The sequence below is a fragment of the Grus americana genome, chromosome 1 (genome assembly GCF_028858705.1).
Source record: "Grus americana isolate bGruAme1 chromosome 1, bGruAme1.mat, whole genome shotgun sequence".
Taxonomy (NCBI): Eukaryota; Metazoa; Chordata; class Aves; order Gruiformes; family Gruidae; genus Grus; species Grus americana.
In genome coordinates this window covers 87,581,001-87,607,063 of record NC_072852.1, presented here as the reverse complement: position 1 = coordinate 87,607,063, position 26,063 = coordinate 87,581,001, and the positions used below count along the sequence as shown (strand labels likewise).

The window sequence follows — 26,063 nt, the reverse complement described above, 5'->3', positions numbered from 1 at the left end:
ACCTCTCAATTAATAAGCTTTTATTTTAATGAACACAGCCAAAATTTCTGAACCAATAATGGGTTTATCATGCATGTGGTACAGTCCTTCAGTCCTTTCCTCTAGCTTGTCCATGGATTTTCTCCATTCTGTTCGGTACAGAGACCTCCATCATCACTGACTTATGCTTGTACATCACTGGGGCAGAGACTAGTCAGAAGCCTGCTTGTTTTTTTTATAGCATTATATTCCATGTATAGGGATTCTCCAGACGTTATTTTTCATTTGGTATCATGATTTTTGTCCTGATTACCAGGAACTGCATTAATGCTCACAGTATTTGTAAGGAGGGGAGAGATGCTGTCACTCCAGCCATTTTTCTCCAGAAGAAATCTACTGCAGTCAGTAGATCAGATTAAGTCTGTTTGGGCTGGCACTGAACTGGAACCAATGCTACTCCAGGTGCCTTAACTCCTGAAGTTACTTGTAGGAAGGATTCTTTTGGACTCTAGGGAACTAATAGTACAATATCATGCTTTGGGCCATACAAATATATTAGGGTACCATCATACAGCTGAATCTTAATTCAAAACAGAAAAAGGACAAAATGTTAGAGGAAAAAACTCTTTTGTCATCTCTCTTCTCCCCTGGAGTCAGTGAGTTAATTGAAACAACACTGTCCAAACAAGCATTTTGACAGACTCAAAATTAAGTGTTTCCCCTTTTTCCCATTAAAAAAGTAATTACAATTAAAAATGGAACTGTGACTTGAAGGTCACATTTTTAAGTTTGACTTTTAAAAATACATTTGCATTGAATTTCAGTTGACTGGATTTCACATGATGTTTTCCTATGTAAATCTTTGGGTTTAGAAAATCTTATAGTTGAGGTGTATGCAGAGGATGTTCCCACTGATTATTTCCTCATGTATCATGTGGATCCAGTCAAGTCTAAGCACATGAAAACCTTCTTGCTATATTTTCCAGTCATGTCACACGTTCATTATCACACACAAAATCATTACCCTTTATCATAGCATGCTCAAGCAATGTGCTGATAGCTATCAGCTTTGCATTAAGCAGTACAAGCTCAGGACTTGCATTCTATAGACAAGTGCACTTAGAACAGCAGGTGTGCACATGGCCAGCCTGAGTTTTGGAGGGCCTTCAGGAAACAAAATATCCTGGTCCCATCCTTACTGTGTCCTGTGTCCTCCTAACTGATAGTTAAATCAGTCTGGTAAACCAGCCATGTGATGCCAAAATACTTTAAGATCATTTCTTGATTCCTTTGGGAACCTCAGTGACTCAGCAGACAGGTCTTCCTGAAGCATTTCAGACCCAGTTTTATAATGGCATTCAGGCATCTGCAAACACCAGTTAATACCCAATGGGTTTTTCTAAAGTATCTCAGTTAGACTTGACTTGTGCAGCCTCTGTTGTGAAATCCACTAGGCTTGTTTCTTTGAGTTCTTTCTGGACATCCTTGTAAACATAGTACTGTAGTCAATCTGACCATAAATCAGATTAGTCCCATTTTATATCAAGTCTCATTTTGAAATGCATACCTTTAACATTTTTTGTTTGAATGACTTGCTCCTACTGTTGGAGCAGCTATTAGTTACTTCTGTCATCTTTCACTGTCAAAAAAGCACCAAAGCTGCAGCAGTTTTGAATCAGCAAAGCAGTGTGCCTTGATTGCTGGCTAGAAAACCACACAAGCTAACCCATCAAGCCCAGTTACAGGCAGTCCAACTGGTCCTTGTCATAGGAAACTCTAGGCTTCGTTGGTTTCCAAGCAGACTGAGCTCTCATAGCACAGTATGAGACAAAGGAAGCACCAAGCACGTTCTACTGAGCGGTGAGGTGTTTCCAACACAGTCCATCTGAGTACAAAACGTACGCGTGGGTGCCCACGTCAGCACCACTGCTGTCCCTCCTCGAGCAGAGGGCACTGGTCAGTGGAACAGGGAGAGAGATCCATCTCTCAGCTGCCTAGGGATCTCATATCCGTGATGGAAGCAGAACGAAACCAAACCAATTATCAGTTAAAATATGCCAATCAGCACATCTTGTCATGGCAGCTTGATGTCCTGTACTTCTCTGGAGACCTGAATAAAGGTAGTCGGCTTTGCAGGGATAGAGGTGTCTGCTTCTGAGAATATGCCACCTCTTTCCCACAAAACACTTCATGTGTCATAAACAGTTTCTCTTCAAATGGAAGTCAGACTGACTGTCTAAGAACTATCATCACCACCTCTGGACCTCTCTAATCTTCCTTTAATTTTATTCTTCTTTTCTGATCAAGTGACTAGAATGAACTGCATTTTCCAGAGGAAACTGTACTATTGAGGTACATATTGGCACCATATTTTCAGTGTCGTATTCATTCTTGTTTTCATATCCTAATATTTTGTTTGCTCTTTCAACTGCATAATGCACAGAGTGGTTTTACTGAGCTGCCTAATAATGAACAGGTCTTTGTCTTGAGTGGTTAGTTAATTTAGTTTCCAATAAAGATTATGAACAGCTTAAATTATTACTTCTAACATATGGCACATTTTATTTGTCATACACATTTAGCTTTCAGTCGTGCTGTCCATTGACCTACCTAGATTTACAAGGATGTCATTCAGTTCTTATCAAAGCTTAACAACTTTGAATATTTTTGAGTTATCCTCAGCCTTTTTACAGCTATTCTTGAACTCCTTCTTCCACCCTGTTTTTCAAGTCACTGGCAGATCTAGCATTTCACCAGAGCTGGGATGTGCATCCCATCTTGCCAGAACTCCTTTGCAGTATTGTCAATGAATCTCTGGCTAACTATCAATGTTTTCTCTCTTCAACTCTTTGACACCAGCCCAGCTTCCAGAGTTTATCTGCCTTTGTTCATCTGCACCGTTACCAACTGGACAGTTTCAATCCTGGAGTACAGCCCAGCCCTTGTACAGCAGGTGATGACTAGTCTTCATTATTTTTAGCATGAAGTGCCCAGTATCCCAACTACAGACCAGGCACTCCTTGTGCATGAGGCTGGGCACATGTAACAAAAAGACATAGCAATTTTTGGTGAGGTATTCATAGTGAGAATCCCAGCTCTGTTCCTGGGTTTTTTTCAACTTCACCTGGGTTACCCCTATAGTGATAAACAGTATTAACAGTCACTTCTTTGGAGCAGAAAACCAATAGAAACTAGGCAGCTTAGGTGGAATGTTGCAGGTGGTGTACAGTAATGAATCACATCATCCGCTGGCTGAAGAACTCTGTTATCTTCTGAATAACCTCTGGAAAAAGGCGAGATTAACAGTGTTGGCATATCCTGTTGGCCAGAGTTGGCCATACTCTTTTCAATGGTGCCCAGTGACAGGACAAGGGGCAACGGGCACAAACTGGAACACAAGAAGTTCCATCTCAATATGAGGAAAAACTCGTTTGCTCTGAGGGTGACCAAGCACTGGGACAGGCTGCCCAGAGAGATTGTGGAGTCTCCTTCTCTGGAGATGTTCAGAACCCACCTGGATGCAATCCTGTGCAGCCTGCTCTAGGTGATCCTGCTTTAGCAGGGGGGTTGGACTAGATGATCTCCAGAGGTCCCTTCCAACTCCTACCATTCTGTGATTTTGTGTTTCTGTGATTCTGTGATCCTGGCATCTTGTTTTTTAAAAAAACTATCAACACTACATGTTGTCCCCGTTGGTGCACAATGGACAGCAGGGGAAGAGGAGAGATTATAGAGGGGGAGGAGATTTCAGTTCCTGCCAGCAATAAGAATGCTTTGGGTGGAAGAGCTGAGTGCAATTCATCTTCCCCCACCTCAGGCTTCTGGAAACAGGTATTGCTGACTCAAGGGGCTAGGGCCAGCACCTTCCTACCTGCTCTGGTCCTTTGTGTCAGAACTGGTCAATACTGTGATGACGGCACTGCCTGTGGGAGAGTCTAAGTGTTGACCCTACATAAAAAGCTGGCAGAACAAGATAATCCGAAGTAGAGAATGCAGCAGGAATTAAACATTGATATAGACAGTAAAAATTAGAGCTTTGCTAGCATGTAAATAAAGATGGACACATAGATAGATAGAAATGAAACGAAGAAAGAAAAAAAAAAAACCTATGGCTGCAGGGAACATTTCTAGTAAAGTATTTTACAAGTGGCTTTTGGGCATATTTCCTCCTGATACTTGACCATTGGCAGAACGTAAATGCTGTATGCCATGACCACTGGGCTAATGTGATAGCTGGGCTCTCAAGTCCTTATGCCTATTACGGCACTATGAAAGTATCTTTGGGTGCTTGATTAGGAGTCCAAAACAAGAGGGGAGAATGGGCCCTCAGCAATTCAGAATGAAAGGGAGAACTTGCCAGCTCTTCATCTTCACATTGAGCCATGAAGTGGAATTGTTCGCTGCTCTCAGCATGGGCACCCTACCAAAGCAAAGAGAAAAGAAAATTGGTACCCATCAGTCCAGAACTGTTTTACAGGCCTGGATATAGCTAGGTAGACAGAAATTAAAACTCAGTGTGGGAAAATGTACGTTAACTGTCAAGACAGGATTCCTTACAACCGCGTGTTAGGAGGGGGAATCGCTTGTCTTTTCTGGGGAGAGACACCTATGATGTGCCCAGGTTCACTTCCCTTGCAGGACCATTTGACCTAGTGAGGAAACATTTTAGAAAGAAACTGCAGAAGGAAGCCAAGGCTATTAAACCCTTGCCGGTATATGAAGACTAGTTAAGGACCTGTCACAGTTGAGACAGAGTAAATGACAAGCCATAGCAGATCCGGATACCAATGTTGATTTAAGAATTAACAAGACTAGAGCTTTTAACCTGCTTGGTATCTCACACACTTGCTTTCCTCGCAGCATTACATTCACCTTCAGCAGGGATGTTGTGGGTGGCCTGTCAAGGTGAAAGTTGTCAGTTCATGCTGTGCAGCTCCTCAGTTACCAGTCTTGACCATTTCTGGCCAAGATCACTGGGCATCCCCCAACATACAGCTCCACACATCTCCTTTGTCTCCAGGATCTTTCCCCACTTCCGGTGTTTTTCATCCAGGCACAATCTTCACCTTCTTTCTAGCCCTGAACCCTAGGTCTTGCTTGCAATCAGACTCCTAACTGGTGATTCTCACATTTTGTTACTAATTGGAGGATTCAGGACATGCCACTTTTGTTTAGTCCAGCTGATATCAAAATGTACAACTAGTACATACTGCTTGCAGCTAGCTTGTGCTCCAGCGTACAAAAGTTGAGCTTTGGACATGCATGTACACACACAATTATCTGCTGACGCCTGACAGTGTTTAGAATTTAAGTGGGGTTTTTTGCCTGCCACTAGCTCTAATACTAGTGACACAAAGTAGGTGTCTACTGCAGATCAAGAAAAGGTGGAGAAAGGCTAAAGAAGCTGTCAAAGCAAAACAAAGGTATTAAGTGGTGTTTATTAAAAGTGAGACAGTATCCTTCAAATAGCTGGGTTATGTCCAGCGAGTAAAATTGGAAGGATCATAAACTCTGTGAGATTAAATGTAAAAATAAAATAAGGCAGGCCAAAAAACAGAATGAGGAACAGGCTGTAAATGGGGTAAAAGCTCATGAATCCTTTTTTAAACATTTCAGCAGTAGGACTGTCTGTTGAGCCATAGATTCTCACTGTAAAAGACAAGGTAAGGCCATGGCAGAAGGAAAGTGTGCTCTTTATGGACAAACTTGAGAAGGTTCCTGAGTTTGTTTATTTATGGGGGACTTTGGGAGGATCTGTCTGATTGAAGTGACTGTAGAAGAAGCTATGGGACACAAGAGCAAAGTGAACCCTAATGCTGTGGTGCAGGTGAATGATGTTCACCGAGAGCTCTGCCAAAGGTCACAGATGAAGTAGCTGAACTGCTGGCTACGGTTACCAACCCCTCACTTGAAACAGTCTTAGGCCCTGAGGCCTAAAAAGTTGACAGGTGTGACATCAATTTTCTAAAAGGGTTCTGGAGGAGATCCAAGGAATTAGCAGAGCCTGACTGAGCCCATTATTAGAAACTATGTTAAAAAAAAAATAAGTAAGGAAAACTAGAATATACTGAGGAGGAGTCACCATGACTTTTGTAAAGAGAAGCCCTACCTCATAAACCTCCTGAAGTTCTTTGAAGGCATTGGGATGTATATGGATAAGGGAGCTCCTATTCAAAAGTATGCTCAGGCTTCTAAAAGGCCTCTGGTAGTCTGTCACCAAATTCAGTCCTCACATGGATAAACAGTTGGTTGAAAGACAGTCAGCAGAAGATAAAAATAAATGGTGAGTTCTGACTAATCACAAATGAGATCTTCAAGCTTGAATAGGTCCTTGGGTGGACTCCTCAGCTCTGGCTGAGTAGTAGTCAAAGAAGCAAATGCACAGTTAAGAATAGAAGAGGGACAGAGAGGTAAACAGAGTGCCCTGGGGCCACTTCATTAACCCTTGGTGCATCTCACTTCATGGTCAGGTCTCAGAATTGATGAAGGAGACTGTGAAAGTTTGGAGAAGGGTCAATGGAAAAGCTTCTGTACACGAAGTAGCAAAGTTAGATAGGGCTCATCAGCATGGGAAGGAGGTTGCTGAAGAGCTTGCACAATGATCTCCCTGCAGGCTTTCACCAGCTGCTAATGGCGTATTCAAGCCATGAGGTCAGCGCTTTTTTCGTAAACTCTTGGTTCCAGGATACGATACATGCTCTCCTAACACATGCTCTTGCCCTGCTGAAGCAGGGTCTTTTAAGTCTTTGTGAATTGAGTCCTGGGTATTTATGTTACTATCTTTAGTTACAAAACACAGTGACACATTTTTAACTGTAAAGCCTTTAGCTAATCATTGATAGACTGGTGCCTATAAAAGAGTGCTGTAGTTATTCAGAGTCTACAACTTCCTCTTTTAAAGTTTAGTGCTTATATATTCCTTGGCTGTTTAAACCATATTTTCATCCTGTAGAAAGAAGAACTTGTGTGATATACAGATATCATGCTGGCATTTTCTTACTATCTAAAACAGGAACATGTCCTAGTAGTCATTCAGTTACCATTTCACAAGCTGCTCCTGAGAAGTTTAGACTTGAAGGCAAACTTTGGTATTTGCTGGAATGAGAAAACAGTTGTTGTTACTCCTGTTGTTCCTGTTGCACTCCATTTGGGATTTTAAATAGAGTATGTGTCTTTCCTGCATGAATCGATACACCTGGGCTCTCCAGCTCCCCAGCTATGGTTGCATAGCCGAAGCTGCTATTCTGTGCCTGGGGAAAGACAACAATAAGTGCAGATCAGTGCTTTTATATGCATATTTACCTGCCAGATAGAGCTATCAGTTCATACATGAAATGGTTTATATCCTGAACCCTCACCTGTGTGTGTGTGACCAAGGGAAACATGCTGCTAAACTAATCCTACAAAACCCCACTAATAGGCAGCGGTATATATTACTTTCTAAGAAGCCTAATGTCAGGAGGTAAAGCAAAGGAATAGACTAATTGAGATGAATGTTCTGAAATTAACAAAAAAATTGCATCCGGGGAATCCAGAAGTTTCTCCACCATTCATCTCACTGATGCTAAGACCAGCCTCCTGCTGCTGCGGCAGGCCGGGAGAGACAGGACTTGAACTGAAGAATCTTCAATACGGCTCTTGGAAGATTGTCTCCTAATATGTGCAGTAACTGTAATCAAAAGAAGTGCAAGGTCTGCACCTCCTGTCTATACAGATAACAGTCAACCCAGCAGTGCTATCCAGTCAGGATATCCTAGTGTCGTTCAGCAGAGTGCTGCATGAGAATGCAATATTGAATTGGAGTGAGGAGAAACATGGCATTCAGCTCAATGTAACGACTCAAATCTGATCTGGATGTTAAAGCTGCAGGTGTCACCCTGTGGTAGGTGCTAGAGCCTGCAGAGGGATGTGGGTTCCCTGCTTGGGACCTACACTGCTGATGGACAAGGACAAGGTTCCTGCTAACACATCCAAGATTGCAGCCCCACTGCAGATGAGGCCAAAGTGAGTTGATGCAGTATAGATATCACTGTGGATCTGCAGACCCTGTGTCACCCGTTCTGACCTCAGAGCTGCTTCTGCTCTGTTCTTGCTATTCCCTGATGGAGCTGGGCAAGTAGCATCTTCCTGGGTGCCCCTCAGGGTCGAGGGGGAAGAGAGGGGAGCAGTCTCCTCTTTTCTTCCCTACAGCAGGCAATGCCCCAGCTCTCCACAGCCAAGTGCCAGAGCAGAGCACCTTCTTTTGCCGTGTCCATCAGAGGGTGAGGTCTTCCAGGGACAGGTCCTGGCTCTTCAGTGAGATCATTTCAAGCTGCACTCCTTCTGGGGGAGCTGGTCTACAGAGGAAGGCCAGCGAGGATAAGAAAGACAGAAAAAAATCCTGGCTCTGCCATCTCACTTATTATTCAAAAACTGAATACTGTGGCAATATTTTGATGTACTTCCATCAACATCACACAAAGCTGAAAAGGTATTGCCAGCCTCGTCCTGCATAGTATTACTATAATTTTTGCAGGCTCTCTCTGGTTGGCACTGATATAGGCAGTGAGAGGACGGTATCTCTGTAGCTCTGGGGATTTTAGCTTGAGATAGCAGAATCCCAAAAGGAAACAGAAAAATGAGACAATTTAGCACAACTGACAGGAATTAATGAAGTGATTCTGTTCCCCTGTCCCTGTGTTTCCAGGTGAAAAGGCTTCATCAAAACAATATTGTCTGATCTATTTCTATGGGGTGAGGAGGGCTCTGCCTGCCCAGACACATTTCTTTCATTTTGTTTTTTCTTACATTTTGCCATCCAGGATTGTATGTCTGGTCACGAGCAGGTGAGCGAGAGAGGACTGGGTTTACAAGCTGTCACAGGTAATAGAACCACAGCAGCAACACCGCCGCAGTGGTCTAGGGAAAGCTGACAGCCAGGTGCTCTCAGAGTCACCTCACCTTTCCACAGATGAGCTCTACAGAGTAACTAAAAACATCCATTAAAGGGGGTGGGGGGGAGGAAATCTGATAAGTCCATAAGCCAGCAACTAACTTCTGAAGAAAAATACCATGTGGATGAATTGTATCACAGTTGCCAGTATCGGCTTTCTTTCATGCTGCAGTTTCTTTGGTCTACCTCTCTATCTAGATCATGAATTTTGCAACTGCAGTTGTCCCTGGGATTAACTGCTCTTGTCCACAGCATGAGGTGAAAATTACAGGAGTCAACACGTGGGGACAGGCAGAATGTGATTACTTGAAACTATGCAACCAGGAGACAGGAGCCAAAAAAAAAAAAAAAAAAGTGGTATGGATTCTCCTGGCCTGCCATGTGGTGAACGAGTTTGATTTGTTGTTTTTTTACTGAAGTGCTTAGGGCTTGGGTTTTTTTTCAATCAAAAGCCATGTTTGAATTGTTTCTCAAGCATTCCCATTTCTGAGTGATTGATCATTCAGAGATGATGCCAACTGAGAGCATTGATGCAGAGTGGTTGCAAGAGCAGGGTGAGACAGATACATGGGTGACTGAAACACTTCAGTGGTTGCTACCACTTCTCTGCCCCTGAAGGACAGCTGAGTGCTTGCAGAGGTGGCTGGAAGGGACCGAAGAGGAATGCTAAATGGCTAATGGAGTAGAAGCTGGTAAGCAAATAGTTACAGATGGGTGCTGTCCAATCTGAGGGCCATGATACCTTGTGCTGTCTATGAGGTTTGTACAGGCATGTGTGTATGTGTGATGTCTGTGACAGAAAGCCTACTATTGCTGTGATTAAGTGATTTTTAAGAGATTAAAGACTGTAGTAAAGTGATTTTTTTTCCAGTTTTGTCCCCATAGCAGATGTGTGCTGTGGTAAGGTTGTGACAAGCAGGCATTCACGGGGGGTGTGTGTGTCTCTTTCTCCCTCTCCAGGTTCTCAAGCATCTGCGCCACTTAAATTTCACCAATAACATGGGGGAGCAAGTGGATTTTGATGAGTTTGGGGACCTGGTAGGGAATTACTCAATAATCAATTGGCATCTCTCTCCGGAGGATGGCTCAGTCGTTTTTGAGGAAGTTGGGCACTACAACGTTTATGCCAAGAAAGGGGAGAGGCTCTTTATCAATGAAAACAAGATCCTGTGGAGTGGATTCTCTAAAGAGGTAAGTGCCTAAATACTCACAGCAACGTTTCCCAAGTTTCCACAAGCTGAAATTTGAACTAACCCTGCGCACTCCTGTATTATGGCTCCATGTCTCATTTAAAGACCCATTCATCTTACTGTATAGATGGTCTCTGCCCTAGTGTTTCACACTTCTGGAAATAACAGGCAGCTGCTTCTCCCCTCCTACAAATTTGATGAGCCTGGGTGTTAATGCTTGAATAATGCCTTTTTTCTGGCCCAAGTAGTTGGCTTGGAATTTTGTAATGTTGTTTCCACAAGGATGAGAAATTCATTGCCCAAATCTGGTTGCTGATGAAGTCAAGTTTTCCTGAGCACAGTAGTTTCATTTCTGAAGACAGCGATCTCTTCCACTCCCAGCATCTCTGTATCAAGAAGTGTCTCTTCCTGCTCCTAGTTAAATCCACAGCTGTTTCTGCTGGCTTTAGTCTCCAAGTCCCAGAGCCTTCCACACACCCTTGCCTTGCACACCAAACAGAACAAGCCCTGTCAATCTTCCCAGGTTAATTTGGACATGGAGCTGAAATAGTGGGAGATGCTGGTATGTGCTATCTTTTTTTTAATCTACCAAAAGGTGCTTATGCAGCTTCAAAAGTACATGATGAAGCCATTGACTTTAGTCAGGCCTAAGTCCTTCCCCACTTTGTTGCATATGTTAGATCTTTTCAGCATAACTGTATCATTACTAGCAGCCAGGACTGTGTCTCCTGCGTGTGATGGGAACACGGTGCAGAGATGTCCAGACCAAAGCCGGGTGAGCTTCCGTCAGCAGCCCGCTCCAGCCTAGACAGCTCCTGGAGGGGATGCTGAGCAGGCATCTGCCTTGTGGCCTGGGAGGTGGCACAGGGAGCATTAGCTTAGAAATGTCGCTGCCAGGTCCTGCTGCAATGTTTAGATGTGTTAAATCAGCACCTGATTAATGAACAAGGCAATTCACTTCCAGGTGATTATTCACGTCTGCTGACAGATCAGGTAACTGCTTCTGCAGTAGCTACACTTGCCTAATACACTTACGCCATCAGTTAAGCCTTACCTTTACTCCAGATACCCCAGCTTCAGTTATGGTTTAATTCCAGAGCTCTCTGAAGGAGGCATGGGTCAGGCAGAGCACGCTGCAGCACAAATACTAAGCTCAGGCTTTTCTAAGCCCAGCTGGAGACTCCAAGCCCAAACTACAAATGGAATTAAAAACACCTGATATTCCTACCCCTTCTTCTGATGCCACTGGCACCTCTTCCAACAGGCAGGATTTTTTGGTTTTTTAACATAAACTGAGTAATTATGCTTTCTTGGTCTAAATTCCTCTAACAGTGCAATATTTATCTTCATTCTCTGTCCTAATCTGTTAAAAATGCAACTGGATGTTGCTGAGTGTCATGCCAGGGCATGTAAATTGTGTGCCAGTGGAGGGGGTTGTAATCTCTATGTCTGTTGCAGCTTTTTTTTTTTCAGTTTATAGAATTTGGATTTCTTCCAGATTAAAGGCTCCACTCAAAGAGAGTAGCCAGTATTTCACTCATTGAAGCCTTCTATGCCTCCATCATCCTCAAAAAAGATTAAATGTATTAAATGTAATTTTAACACAGGAACTTCAGCATTGGCCAGACTTGCAAAAGAACAAGTTAAAGAGTAGGTAAGATAGATAGATTCGTTTTGGCAGAACTTGATGAAATTCCCCACAGAATACTTAAGGAGGCAGCCAAAGCAATCTCAAAAGTACTAGCAATTCATCTTTGAGAAATGTGGAGGATGGGTGATGTCTCAAAGGATTAGAGGAGGGTAATCGTAATACCTGTTTTTAAAAGCAGATATAGGAGAGCTAAGGGAATTACACACAATTGAGCTGAGCTTCAGTAACCTAAAAGACTTGATAAAAAAAAAAACAACCCAGTTTATAAACACTTAGAGGATAATAAACTGATAAGAAAAAGCCAAAATGGATTTGTCAAGATGAAATCATGCCAAACCAATTTAATTTTCCTCCTTGGAAGCTCAATCACTCTAGTAGAAAATGGAGAAGCAGTGCATGACTTCAGTTGGGCCTTTGATTCAGCCCTGTTCAAAATCATCAGTGACAGCCTAGGGAAAGACAGTTTAGACTGGTGAAGTCCTCTTGGTGAATGCACAACCTGCTGAAAGACTGCCCCAAGGCATAGGTATTAGCAGCACGCTGTATTAATAGCAATAGGTATTAACAGCAAAGAGTGCTTCAAGTGGGGAGCTGCAGCGATTTGCCCTGGATATGTGTCTGTCCAATTAATTATGCCATCCTGATTAACAGCTTAGAAACAGAGTTCCCAAACTGTGCTGCAGCTACACTTCAGAGTGATAAGCAACAGTGACTTCTCTCAGCTGCAGGCCAATACCCGAGTTACAAAATGGGCATCTCCACATAGGATCTGCCACTACCGAAGGCTTGCTTACCCTGTGGTTGAGGTAAATGCCTGCACACAGGCCATTTCCAGACCATACCCTGGGCTCACCATCTAAGTGCATCCACACAGGAGCTCAGCAGGTTAGCATCACTTGGGCAAACTAGCAGCAAACTTCTGAAAACGTGAATGGAGGCTTCTAAGCAGCACAGCCCTTAAGTATGGTACTTTGCTGGCAGTGGAAACAGTGGGTTTCCCCTGAGCTGAGAAAGCCATGTTCTGTGTCAGCTCTCTTTCCTTAATTTAGATGGGAAAAGGTGAGCTCAACCTCAGGTTGCGCTTCTGTGTAAAAAAGGCCCAGGCTTCCACTTATTACGCTGAACTCCTTGGTGTCAGTGTGCATTAGGCATGCAGTGAGCATGCCCATGTGACCACTTGCTGCCAGGATATGACTATGCCCAGGTGGGCTCACACACAGCATAAACGCACAGCCAGCAGGTGACACAGCTCATCATTTGCAGCAGTAGAAGTCTGGAAGCCTTTGGATCTGCGTACAGCTGCTGATTTGCATCTTTACATGATCAGTGTTCTAAAAACAGGGCCTTTCTCTCTTTCCTATGAACACTCTTCTTCTTGAGCTAATTTACCTTTTTTTGTTTCGGGATTGGTAAGGGTCTTCAGCACAGAAGGAAGTGGACTTCAATGAACTGTTTTAATTCCCATAAATCATTAGCAGTCAATATGCAATATATGGAATTGGGGATCAGCAGTCAGAGCCCATCATCTCCAAGGGTGACTTAGATTCCTGCCCATAGAGATTGGTTGTCTTTTAACCATTTAATGACTGTTTTCTGGCATGTGTCTCATGGGTCACATACCAGTTTGCAATGCCCTCAGCACAGTAGATATTACAGAGATCTGCTGATTCTCCCTACCGTCCCTTGATGTGATCCTTCAAACAAATATCACTGCAGTGGGTTGGGGGAGGACTATTGTGGAAGATATATCTGTTCTGTGGAGGGAAGAGGTGAACCTAATCAAACAATAACACCCTTGGAGTAAGCCCAAGGTCCTGCTGTAGGAAGGCTGCACGTGGGACACTGCCACCATTAACCCTCATCGGGGTCTTTTCTTGCAGGTTCCTTTTTCTAACTGCAGCAGGGACTGCCTCCCTGGCACCAGGAAGGGCATTATTGAGGGAGAGCCCACCTGCTGCTTCGAGTGTGTGGACTGCCCCGATGGCGAGTACAGTGATGAAACAGGTAATACCCACAGAGCTGCTTTGGGGTTTGCAGAGGACCGTGAGAGCCCTCTGGGCATCGCCTGCAGTTGTGCAGAAGTTGCTTCCCTGCCATGCTGAGCTGGAGGCTGCTCTGCCACGAGGCCTCACAGAAAATGAGAAACTTCTGAAAAGCTTACAGGAGTTGAGCGTTGTGGTCCTCAGGTCCTGTCTTCTGCTAAGTCTGCTTGTCCTTTCTGCTCTGAGTTAGGAGAATTAAGGCAGAGAACTTGAAAAAAGGACTTGCATATAGGAAGCCTCTCAAGCAGCCACAAGCAAACTCCCTACACTGTAGCAATAGCTTTTGTTCCTCCAAAAGCCTGGAGGAAGGAGACACTCCCTATCCTAATCCTAAATTCTGTAGTTATCTGTCTGCTTTTCCTCATGTTGTCAGGGGTTTATTTTGTGCTTTACAAAGAAATAAAGTCCATTCCATCCCTGACTTCACAAGCAGAAAGGAATATTTGCCTTTATGGGATCACCAGCCACAGCTTCTGTTGAGCACTGGCACTGCAAGAGACTAGAATCTCTGGGTCCTATGAAACAGCCATGGACATCGTTTTTATTGCTTTCGTGGGAGCTTTGATCAAGCTGCTCAGGTTCTGCAGTGGAGGGAAAAGGTAACCTCAGTTTTAGAGTGGGTTGTAAAATTCTATATTTCCAACACCATTAGTGCTGCCTCAGTGTTGGGCATCACTAGGGTAATGAAGGCAAGTAAAACCCTTTCAGAACAGCTGTCCCCTCCATACTGCAGAGTGCTCAGAATCTCCTCACACCCTCTCTGGCAGAATTGGTCCTAGCGCACGCTGCAGACCTTTCCTGAGATGAAAACTTCAGTAAGCTGCTTGCAAGACTGAACAACTGTACTCCTTTGGGAGACTCTAATTTGCATCCTATCAGACAGGAATGATGTTTTTTTTTTTAGCATGAACATGTAGTACTACAGGATGCTTGGGAGCAGCATTTTCAAGTTAAATAGAAACAATTCTGGTCATGTCAGTCTTTTGGTGTTTTTCACAGGATTTTGGGAGCTAGCACTGGTGTGCTGGTGAAATTTGTGGGGTTGAGGGGGCAACTGCCTTCTGACTCCACACTGCTGCAATTTCAGCTGACAGTAATGATCTTTATTTCCTGTGCTTGCCAGTTTTATAGGCATAGAGAGCAGTTTTACAACCAGTCTCATCCAGCTGAGACAGTGATGCTACCGAAGGAGACAGTCTGTCATCTCCTCTCCCAGCTGTTTGCTCCCACCCTTTGTCTGGGAGCTGGTACTTGTGCAACCATAGAGCAAGTTGGATCAGGTCTCTGGTCTTTCTAAACCAAACTATTGGCAGGTTGAATTTCCAGCTAGAACGAGTAGGTGCATGACCTATAGTGCTAACACAAAGGAGGGGGCAGGAATGAGCAGCCTTGGGAGAGGAGGGAGATCTGGTTTACTCCCTTCAGTGGCAGCATGGTCTGTAAGTCAGCTCAAGACAATAGTGAAAGCACTTCCTTAGGATGCAGTGCTAAATTGCTGCCCCTGTCTCTGGTAGAGGTGGTTGAATTTCCTGCTGTGTCAAGTTAGCTCTGCCTTGCCTGCAGTTTGCAGTAGGCTTCCAGGTAAAAGGCAGAAGCTGAATGGATGTAAATGAAATGACATTTGGTGATGGGAGCTTCTGACCGAGGTTTTGCATCTAGTGCAAGTTTTTCATATGAACAGCTTAGGTGAGGCAACCAGGCATTAGGAAAGCAGCATGATATCAGGTCACGGATGCTCCCTGCAACTACCCGTCCAGAACAAAACAGCTTGAAATCCTCTGCCCTCGCTAGCTGGGCATTCCTGGCTTTCTCACTGGCATGAAGCTCTGCTCTGGGAGCTATGCTTTGTGTCTGTGTTCATGCTCAGGTGCAAACCTCAGAGGGAGGTTGCTGCTAAAGGGGTTTTCTGAATGTTTGTTCCCAGAACTCACTGCAGGCCATTGCTGTCCCACTGGGATTCCAAAGGCTGAAGTAGGTTATGACTTCCAACTCACTGCTCTCAACCCCTTTCCACTGCCATCAAGGGAGTCATGAGCCTCCCCACTGGAGCACAAGACCCATTTGGGTCAAAGAAGAAGAGCAGAAGCAGCAGGTCTTTGCCTTTTCATCATGGCAGCCATTGGAGACATACGTTGCCATCCCAGTAGGTACAACTAGTTTCATGTAAAGAGATGGTGGCATCAATTTTCCCTTTGCAAGTATCAGTGGGACACTTTGCTGGGTGTGGAGAGAGTGATATCACTTAGACGCATCTTCCCCTAATGTTCCAATGTGAAATGAGAGTGTGCTGGGAGTCGAGGGCATTGCCTGCCTTCAGGGAAGAGCAATTTAAACACTTCTAAGACTCACCTCCATGGAATATGAAACAGGGTCTCAAAGCACTTAAGGAGGCAAGCACATTTTTAATTTTCTCTGTAATAGAGACAGGCAGGATGTTTCAAATTATGATAGAAGTGTGAGAAGTATGAAGACAGACAGAAGTAGATGATAAAAATGAAGGAATAAGAAATAGAGAGAGACAGAGCCTGCGTAACAGCCAATAGCAATCAAAGTTTGCAAAGTTTTGCCAAGAAATGGATTCCAAAAACACAAGTGCAGGGGCAGGACTCTTTTTAAGCTGGAACTAAGCATGCTTTGTGTTGTGCTATATAGCCCATGGGAGGCTGTTTGTTTCAGTGTAAAACACTGTTAGACACCACCATATGACTCTGGGAATCTGCAGGCACCTGAAGGGAACACCCCATGTATTTAAGGTGAAGGCTGGTGTGTAGCTGCCATATATGTCATTGTCCTGGTTTCAGCTGAGATCGAGTTAATTTTCTTCCTAGTAGCTGGTAGAGTGCTGCTGTGTTTTGGATTTAGGATGAGAATCATGCTGATAACACACTGATGTATTTAGTTATTGCTAGGCAACGTTTACACCAAGTCAAGAACTTTTCAGCTTCTCATACCACCCCACTAGCAAGGAGGCTGGGGGTGCTCAAGAAAGTGGGAGGGGACACAGCCAGGACAGCTGACCCCAACTGACCAAAGGGATATTCCATACCATATGACATCATGCTCAGTATATAACTTGGGGGAAGCTGGCTGGGGGTTTAGACCGCAGCTTGGGAACTAGCTGGGCTTTGGTGGTCTGCGGGTGGTGAGCAATTGTACTGTGCATCACTTGGTTTGTATATTCTATTATCATTATCATCTTCTTCTTCTTTTTCCTTTTCTGTCATATTAAACTGTTGTTATCTCAACCCATGAGTTTTTTTTCCATTCTCCTCCTCATCCCCTTGAGGGGGTGGGAGGGAGCAGCTGCATGGTGCTTAGTTACTGTCTGGTGTTAAACCACGACAGTCCTTTTTGGCACCCAGTGTGGGGCACAACGGGTTGAGATAATGACAGATCTGACCAGAGCGCATTAGAACAAATTTGTTATAAGCGTTCATTATATTAGGTGAATAGTTGCTGGTCGCAGCGTTGATTCATTCTCCCTCGCAGTCGTTGCGCGTGTTCACAGAGCTGTGTTATGTAACACCTGACTTGCCGTATGTGTTCCCCGTTGTGTTGTTTGTCATCTCTGCGTGCTGGGTCAAGGTTATTATTGTGGCGTACTTTGTAGTACTGACTTGTGATATGATAAACCTGTTGGTCGCGAGACTAATCTCAGCATTGCCATCATCTCCGTACTTCGGGAGCCATCTGTTGGAAGCTATTAATAATTACACTTCTCTCTTTTTCTCCTCGGAGAGCCAATATGTGGGGGAGACACCTTCCTTCACCTTCCCCTTCCCCTCCAGGCTAATTACAACAGCTCTTGAGAATGTTGAATATCCTTGGGATGTTCAAACCAGCATGTTCCTATTGCTATGTCTCCTGAATGTAGTTCAGGTCTTGTTTAAGGTTAAACTACTATTTAAGAATACCACCCAGAGATTAACCCCAGTGACAGGCGCTGCGGCTACTCCAACCACCACGAGAGGCACTGCCACTACTCCAACCTCCATGATAAGCACTGCGGCTACTCCAACCCTGGCTATGTGTACTGCGGCTGCTCCAACTCTGGCAACAGGCACTGCAGCTGAACCAGAGAACCAACCTTTGCCGGTATCGGTCACCCCTATACAGAAGAAGAAATACAAAAAATCAGCTTGCTTAGTAAGGGATGACCAATGAACCAGGACCATCAGGACACCAGGAGAAAGAGGCAGAACCAGAGGTAATCACCCAATCCCTGTCCCTGAGTGAGCTGCGAGATATGCGAAAAGATTTCAGGCGAGCAACTTGTCACCTGGCTGCTCTGATGCTGGGATAACGGGGCCAGTAGCCTGGAATTAGAGGGTAGGGAGGCCAAGCAGGTGGGACCCCTGTCGAGGGAAGGGGCATTGACAAGGCGACTGAGAAAAAGACACAAGCTTTCAGCCTCTGGAGGCAACTTCTGTCAAGTGTGAGGAAAAGGCAAAGATGTTGTATGTCATCCAGGCAAGTGGGCCGCCATGGAGAGAAGTATCCTAAGGGAATTAGCCATGCAGGAGATGGTTTACTGTGACCCAGACAACGTGCAGGTACCCACAGATCCAGATGAAGTCCAATGTACCCGACCCATGTGGCAGAAGTTTGTACAGAGCACAGAACCTGCTCACCCTTTAACAGTACCATATGGCCAGTGCAAAAGTCCAATGGAGAGTGGAGACTGACAGTAGACTATTGCGGCCTGAACGAAATCACGCTGCCAATGAGTGCTGCCATGCTGGACATGCTAGAACTTCAATATGAACTGGAGTCAAAGGCAGCCAAGTGGTATGCCACAACTGATGCTGCAAATGCATTTTTCTCAATCCCTTTGGTGGCAGAGTGCAGGCCACAGTTTGCTTTCCCTTAGAGGGGTGTCCAGTACTCCTGGAATCGACTGCCCCAGAGGAGGAACACAGCCCCACCATTTGCCATGGGCTGATCCAGACTGCACTGGAACAGGGTGAAGCTCCAGAGCACCTGCAATACATGTGCAACATCATCGTACGGGGCAACACAGCAGAAGGAGTTTCTGAGAAAGGGAAGAACATAGTCCAAATCCTTCTGAAAGCTGGTTTTGCCATAAAATGAAGTAAGGTTAAGGGACTTGCACAGGAGATACAGCTTTTAGGAATAAAATGTCAAGATAGGCGTCATCAGATCCCAATGGATGTGATCAACAAAATAGCAACCATATCTCCAGCAACTAGCAAAAAGGAAACACAGGCTTTCATAGGTGTTGTGGGTTTTTGGAGGATGCATATTCCAAATTACAGTCTGATTGTAAGCCCTCTCTAACAGGTGACCCAGAAGAAGAACAACTCAAAATGGGGCCCTGAGCAACAACAAGCCTTTGAACAAATCAAACAGGAAATAGTTCACGCAGTAGCCCTTGGCCCAGTCCAGGCAGGACCAGATGTAAAAAACATGCTCTGCACCGCAGCCGGGGAGAATGGCCCTACCTGGAGTCTCTGGCAGAAAGCACTAGGGGAGTCTCAAGGTCAACCCCTGGGTTTTGGAGTCGGGTACAGAGGATCTGAGACCTGCTACACTCCAACTGAACAAGAGATATTGGCAGCGTAGGAAGGGCCACTTTGGAGGTGGTTGGTACTGAAGCACAGCTCCGCCTGGCACCCCGACTGCCGGTGGTGGGTTGGATGTTCAAAGGGAGGGTCCCCTATACACATCATGCGACTAATGCTACATGGAGTAAGCGGGTCACACTGATCACACAGCAGGCTCGAATAGGAAACCCCAGTCACCCAGGAATTCTGGAAGTGATCGCAGACTGGCCAGAAGGCAAAGATTTCGGAATATTGCCAGAGGAGGCATGCTGAAGAGGCCCCACCATATAATAAACCGTCAGGAAATGAGAAGCAATATGCCCTGTTCACTGATGGGTCCTGTTGTGTTGTGGGAGAGCATCGGAGGTGGAAGGCTGCTCTGTGGAGTCCTACACAACAAGTCGCAGAAGCTGCTGAAGGAGAAAGTGAATCGAGCCAGTTTGCAGAGGTGAAAGCCATCCAGCTGGCTTTAGACATTCCTGCATGAGAAAAGTGGCCAGTGTTCTGTCTCTGCCCTGACTCATGGATGGTGGCAAATGCCCTGTGGGGGTGGTTACAGCAATGGAAGCAGAGCAGCTGGCAGCGCAGAGGCAAACCCATCTGGGCTGCTCCATTGTGGCAAGAAATTGCTGCCCGGCTAGAGAAGCTGGTTGTGAAAGTACGTCATGTAGATGCCCATGTACCCAAGAGTCAGACCACTGAGGAGCATCAAAACAACATGCAAGTGGGTCAGGCTGCTCGGGTTGAAATGGCTTAGGTGGATCTGGACTGGCAACATAAGGGTGAATTGTTTATAGCTCGGTGGGCCCATGATACCTCAGGCCATCAAGGAAGGGATGCAGCATATGATGGGCTTGTGACTGAGGGGTGGACTTGACCATGGATGCTATCACACACAAGTCATCCATGAATGTGAAACATGCACTGCAATCAAGCAAGCCAAGTGGTTAAAGCCTCTCTGGTATGGAGGACGATGGCTGAAATATTTATAAGGAGAGGCCTGGCAGATTGATTACATCACACTCCCACAAACCTGCCAAGGCAAGCGCCATGTACTTACAGTGGTGGAAGCAACCACAGGATGGCTGGAAACGTATCCCGTGTCCCATGCCACTGCCCGGAACACTATCCTGGGCCTTGAAATGCAAGTCCTGTGGTGACATGGCACCCCAGAAAGAATTAAGTCAGACAATGGGACTCATTTCCAAAACAAGCTCATAGACACCTGAGCCAAAGAGCATGGCATGGAGTGGGTACATCACATCCCCTGTCATGCACCAGCCTCCAGGAAAATTGAACGATGCAATGGACTGCTAAAGACTACACTGAGAGCAACAGGTGGTGGGACCCCCAAACATTGGGATAAACATTTAGCAAAGGCCACCTCGTTAGTTAACACAAGGGAGCCTGCCAATCAAGCTCACCCTGCCCAATCAAAACTTCTACATGCTGTAGAAGGGGATAAAGTCCCTGTCGTGCGCATGAAGAATATGTTGGGGAAGACAGTCTGGGTTAGCCCTGCTTCAGGCAAAGGCAAACCCATCCATGGGATTGCTTTTGCTCAAGGACCTGGGTGCACTTGGTGGGTGATGCAGAAGGATGGGGCAGTTTGATGCATACCTTAGGGGATTTGATTTTGGGTGAGACTAGCCAATAAATTAAATTGCATGATGTTAATTGCTAAATAACCCTGCCATTGTATGTCATCACTACTATGATTGCTATATGCCGTATCAATGACATTACAGTAAGAATCACCCAGATTAATGAAGGATGAGCTTTGATGAAACTGAGCAAAGTGCAGCAGTAATGGAACCAGAACTGGCTTCAGCATGCAACGACCCAACAGCACACACCATCGCTCCTGCCCTGAGAGACTGTTATGACAGATGGAGCCCAAAGTCATGGATTAAATGAACTCAACAAACATTTTTGAGGGATGGCCCATAGACTAAGAGAATGATATCTGTGTGTATATATCAAAAGACAGGAAAAGTGGGGGTCATGAATTGGAAGGTATTGGGTAGTATAGAACCTTGGCATAATGTAGAAGGTATGGAATAAGGGGTGGATATTGTCCTGGTTTCATCTGGGATAGAGTTAATTTTCTTCCTAGCAGCTGGTATAGTTCTGTGGTTTGGATTTAGGATGAGAATCATGTTGATAACACATTGATGTTTTTAGCTGTTGCTAGGCAACATTTACGCCAAGTCAAGGACTTTTCAGCTTCTCATACCACCCCACTAGCAAGGAGGCTGGGGGTGCTCAAGAAAGTGGGAGGGGACACAGCCAGGACAGCTGACCCCAACTGACCAAAGGGATATTCCATACCATATGACATCATGCTCAGTATATAACTTGGGGGAAGCTGGCTGGGGGTTTAGACTGCAGCTTGGGAACTAGCTGGGCTTTGGTGTTCTGCGGGTGGTGAGCAATTGTGCTGTGCATCACTTATTTCATATATTCTATTATTATTATTACTATTATTGTTATTATTGGTTTTGTTATTATTATTGTTATTATTACTATTATTATCATCATCCTTTTCTGTCATATTAAACTGTCTTTATCTCAACCCATGAGTTTTACCTTTTTTTTCCAATTCTCTCCTCCATCCCACACCCCCTGTGTGGTTGTTTTAGCTGCCAGCCAGGCTAAGCCACAACAGTCATCCCACATTTCAGCCACTCGTTCTGACAAACCTTCCCTCTCCCTGTCACTTCTTTTTCAGATGCAAGTGCCTGTGACAAGTGCCCTGAGGATTACTGGTCCAATGAGAACCACACATCCTGCATCCCCAAGCAGATAGAGTTTCTGTCCTGGACAGAGCCCTTTGGGATTGCTCTGACTCTCTTTGCTGTGCTGGGAATTTTCCTGACTTCTTTCGTCCTGGGAGTCTTCACCAAATTTCGCAACACGCCCATTGTCAAGGCCACAAACCGGGAGCTGTCCTACCTCCTCCTCTTCTCCTTGCTCTGCTGCTTCTCCAGCTCATTGTTCTTCATTGGTGAGCCCCAGAACTGGACTTGCCGTCTGCGGCAGCCAGCTTTTGGCATCAGCTTTGTCCTCTGCATCTCCTGCATCCTGGTGAAAACCAACCGTGTCCTGCTCGTCTTTGAGGCAAAGATCCCCACGAGTCTCCACCGAAAGTGGTGGGGCCTCAACCTCCAGTTCCTCCTGGTCTTCTTGTGCACATTTGTGCAGATTGTCATCTGTGTGATTTGGCTCTACACGGCCCCACCATCCAGTTACCGAAACCATGAACTGGAGGATGAGATTATCTTCATTACCTGCCACGAAGGCTCCCTGATGGCCCTTGGCTTCCTCATTGGTTACACCTGCCTCCTGGCAGCCATCTGCTTCTTCTTTGCCTTCAAGTCTCGAAAGCTACCTGAGAACTTTAATGAGGCCAAGTTTATCACCTTCAGCATGCTGATTTTCTTCATCGTCTGGATCTCCTTCATTCCTGCTTACGCCAGCACATATGGCAAGTTTGTCTCTGCCGTGGAGGTGATTGCGATACTGGCTGCCAGCTTTGGGCTCCTGGCCTGCATCTTCTTCAACAAAGTCTACATCATCCTCTTCAAGCCCTCCCGCAACACAATCGAGGAGGTCCGTTGCAGCACAGCTGCCCATGCTTTCAAGGTGGCTGCCAGGGCCACGCTGAGACGGAGCAACGTGTCACGTAAGCGCTCCAACAGCCTGGGGGGCTCCACCGGCTCTACCCCTTCCTCCTCCATCAGCAGCAAGAGCAACCATGAAGACCCTTTTCCTCTACCGGCCTCCGCTGAGCGGCAGCGCCAGCAGCAGCGTGGGTGCAAGCAAAAAGTCAGCTTTGGGAGTGGCACGGTCACCCTGTCGCTGAGCTTCGAGGAGCCACAGAAGAATGCCATGGCCAACAGGAACACCAAGCGCAGGAACTCCCTGGAGGCCCAGAACAGCGATGACAGCCTGATGCGGCACCGGGCCCTGCTTCCCCTGCAGAACAGCGAGCCCCTCAGTGCTGAGCCCGGCTTCCAGGCAGCTTCCAGCCCGGAGACCAGCTCACAGGAGTCGGTGGTGGGAGACACCAAAGAAGAGGTACCAAGCCCTGAGGTGGAGCCTTCCCTGCCATCGGCTAACTCCCGAAATTTTATAGGCACTGGAGGTGGCTCTGTCACAGAGAACACAGTGCATTCCTAACGAAAGAAGATCGTGAAAAGCACACCAGCCCCCAAGAGGAACTTGTTCACCTCTTGCTTCTGAACGGGAAAGACAACAGACACTCCTGTGACACAGCCCCACCGCACCTTACTGTTAGCGCCAGCAGGGTAACAGACGTACCTCCAGAGGAACGACTGTGTCTGGGGAGCCTTGGACTGAATTTGCATTTGCTTTATCGAAACCAGGACATCTCAGAAGGACAAGTGAAGATCGCCTCTGGTGGGGCTTAAGCAGAAGTCTGCATGCTGCCTTGCCTCCGTAAGGTTTCCCTGCCAGACTGCAACTCAGCTGACTATGGGAGGCACTAGGCAATTCCACTATACTCTGCTTTTACGTTTATGTATAATATTCCTCTTTCCCACTATGTATAATATTCCCTCTTTATCCAGTATATGTGATCTGTAACCATGTGCATCAGGACTCTCAGCTCTACAAAAGCAAGGTACACGGTTTCACTTGGGGAAAGCACGGTCGTGGGGAAAATAAAAAAGCCCCCAACATCCTGCATGCTGTGTACAGCCAAGGGTGTGAACATGTAAAGTATTTAATGTGACAGAGCGCCCTGCTATTTATATTTAGTAATGTCCCAATCTCTCCTTTCTGCCCAGCAGCAAGTACTGGACAATATTCTTCATAGACTCCATTGCACTAGACCAAGCTACTAGGTTCCTACTGGTTTCCTCCAGCCTGCCTGCTTTGATGGAAGGGGGAGAACAGCTTGTAAATCCCCCCAGAGAACGTTGCGAGAGCACAATGAGATGTATCCGTGATTGATTATGTCGCTAGTAGTTGTACGCTTAACAAAGTGTTGCTGCTGTAATATTCCACATGGCATACATGGCTAACCCTTTCACACCATAGTCAGTGTTGTGCTTTCCCATGTTAATCTGCCTCACACCTACACAGAGCATTGCGCTAGTCATGACGATGCTGGTGGGCCTGATCCAAAGCAAATGAAACAAGGTGAAATGGAGGAGTTAGGGCTGGAGAAATAGCCCCCAAATGTGGTAATATGATTGCAGGAGTGGGTGAATATCTGAAATGTGTGTGCTGGTAGATGACTGGATGAGGAAGACATACAAGCCTGGTCTCTGAGACAAGCATGCAGACAAATGGGTAAACTGGCTATTTTTTGGCTCCTGTAGGCCACCAACGAGGTTATTTCCCTTATGGCACATCTTGAAGAGAGGGCACCTAGCACAAGAGGGGCACACTCTACCTAAGCAGTAAGGACTTCAGCAAAGAGCATAGCACAACTTCATTACTCTTGACACCTGTCTCACTGCCCCAAAAGCAGACGTAAGTGCTCCTGCTTTTGCAAGGTATGCCTGGTTCTTCATCCATGCCGGAAAGGTTGGAAGAGAGTCGTTAGAAGAGATATTTATTGCAGCCTGATGAGAGAAAAAGCACCCCTCAACAGCCTGGTAGGAGGGGGTAGGGTTACGTTGCAGAATTTATTTTCCTCTTCTCATATCCCATGTGCAAGAACAAGCATCTGACGTGAAGATGTCAGTACCCTCCCTCATCAAACAAGAAGGTGGTCTAGACCTCTGTGGAAAGGTACGCAGGCCTGCTGCTTAGTGTGAACAGAGATGAAAGGATTGCATGAATGCGTTGGGGAAAATAGCACAATTCTCTTGTTACTGTTTTTGCTTGGTTCTTCTTTTGCCAGGGCAGGCAAATAAAACTTACAGGTGACTTTACTGCATAAAAACTTTGTTTTGCCACCTCCACTTGTTGCTGACGAGGAAGAGGAGTTTTGGCTTAGAAGAGCACAGTGGAAGTCCAGAGCCTCAAGGAGCATTCTATTAAGACAAGTTATTTTAACCCTTTTGTTGATCTGTTACGTTCACCTCAGAGTGGGCTCAAATTTTAATTACACCATGTAAGAACCAATCCAACTTTAACTGTAAGGCTTCCATATTACAATATTTGATTAAATCTATGGCACTGCTGGTTAAAAGGAAAGGAAAAAAAAAAAAAGTTTGAAAACACAAATCCTTTTGTGGCCCAAATTTTGGAAGCCACATTCTAACCCTGGACCCAGTGGGAGTTGCTCATTGCTTCTGAAAAAAAATAGGTCCCTTCCCCAGGCTGCTGACTGTGGCCTCTGGGCTTAATTTAGGGTACAGAACTGATACTCTGGGGTCTCTGGAGTCTAAATGCACAAACGGAGATGGGCACTAGATGGCAGAAAGGGCTAAAAAAAAATTACTTCTTTTAGGGCTCACCCTCCCAAAAATTTCAGTAGCCAAATAGTTTTAGTGGTAGTGAATCATTCCTACTAGCAAAAACTAGTACAGTAGCCCCTGAACCAAAGCTGACAGCATTGAAAGTGCAGAAGTACTTAATGAATGAAATGAAAATGACACAGGATACAAACTGAAGACTGTGCGCAAACAAAAAAAAAAAGTGTGAGAAACAGAAAGTCATCACTGACTGCCTTGTTTGGAGAAAATATTCTCTGGCTATACGCATTAGATAATGTTGACATTTGGGTGT

At 45.5% G+C, this 26,063-nt stretch overlaps 1 protein-coding gene across 4 annotated transcripts in view; it reads left to right on the top strand.

Annotated features, from left to right (window-relative positions):
* Positions 1-25,263, top strand: part of CASR (calcium sensing receptor) — an 84,206-nt gene extending 58,943 nt beyond the window's left edge. Inside the window, exons 5-8 of one of the 4 annotated variants that reach the window (XR_008575459.1) lie at positions 9,872-10,102; positions 13,633-13,756; positions 22,090-24,003; positions 24,173-25,257. Coding sequence is in view for 3 of the 4 variants with exons in the window: in XM_054813261.1 (XP_054669236.1) it covers positions 9,872-10,102; positions 13,633-13,756; positions 22,090-23,540 (1,806 nt within the window). In the remaining variant the exon portion in view is untranslated. Of the gene's footprint in view, positions 1-9,871; positions 10,103-13,632; positions 13,757-22,089 lie in introns of all 4 variants that reach the window. The other 3 variants (XM_054813261.1, XM_054813262.1, XM_054813264.1) reach the window with 3 other exon arrangements.
* Positions 25,264-26,063: the final 800 nt, after the last annotated feature.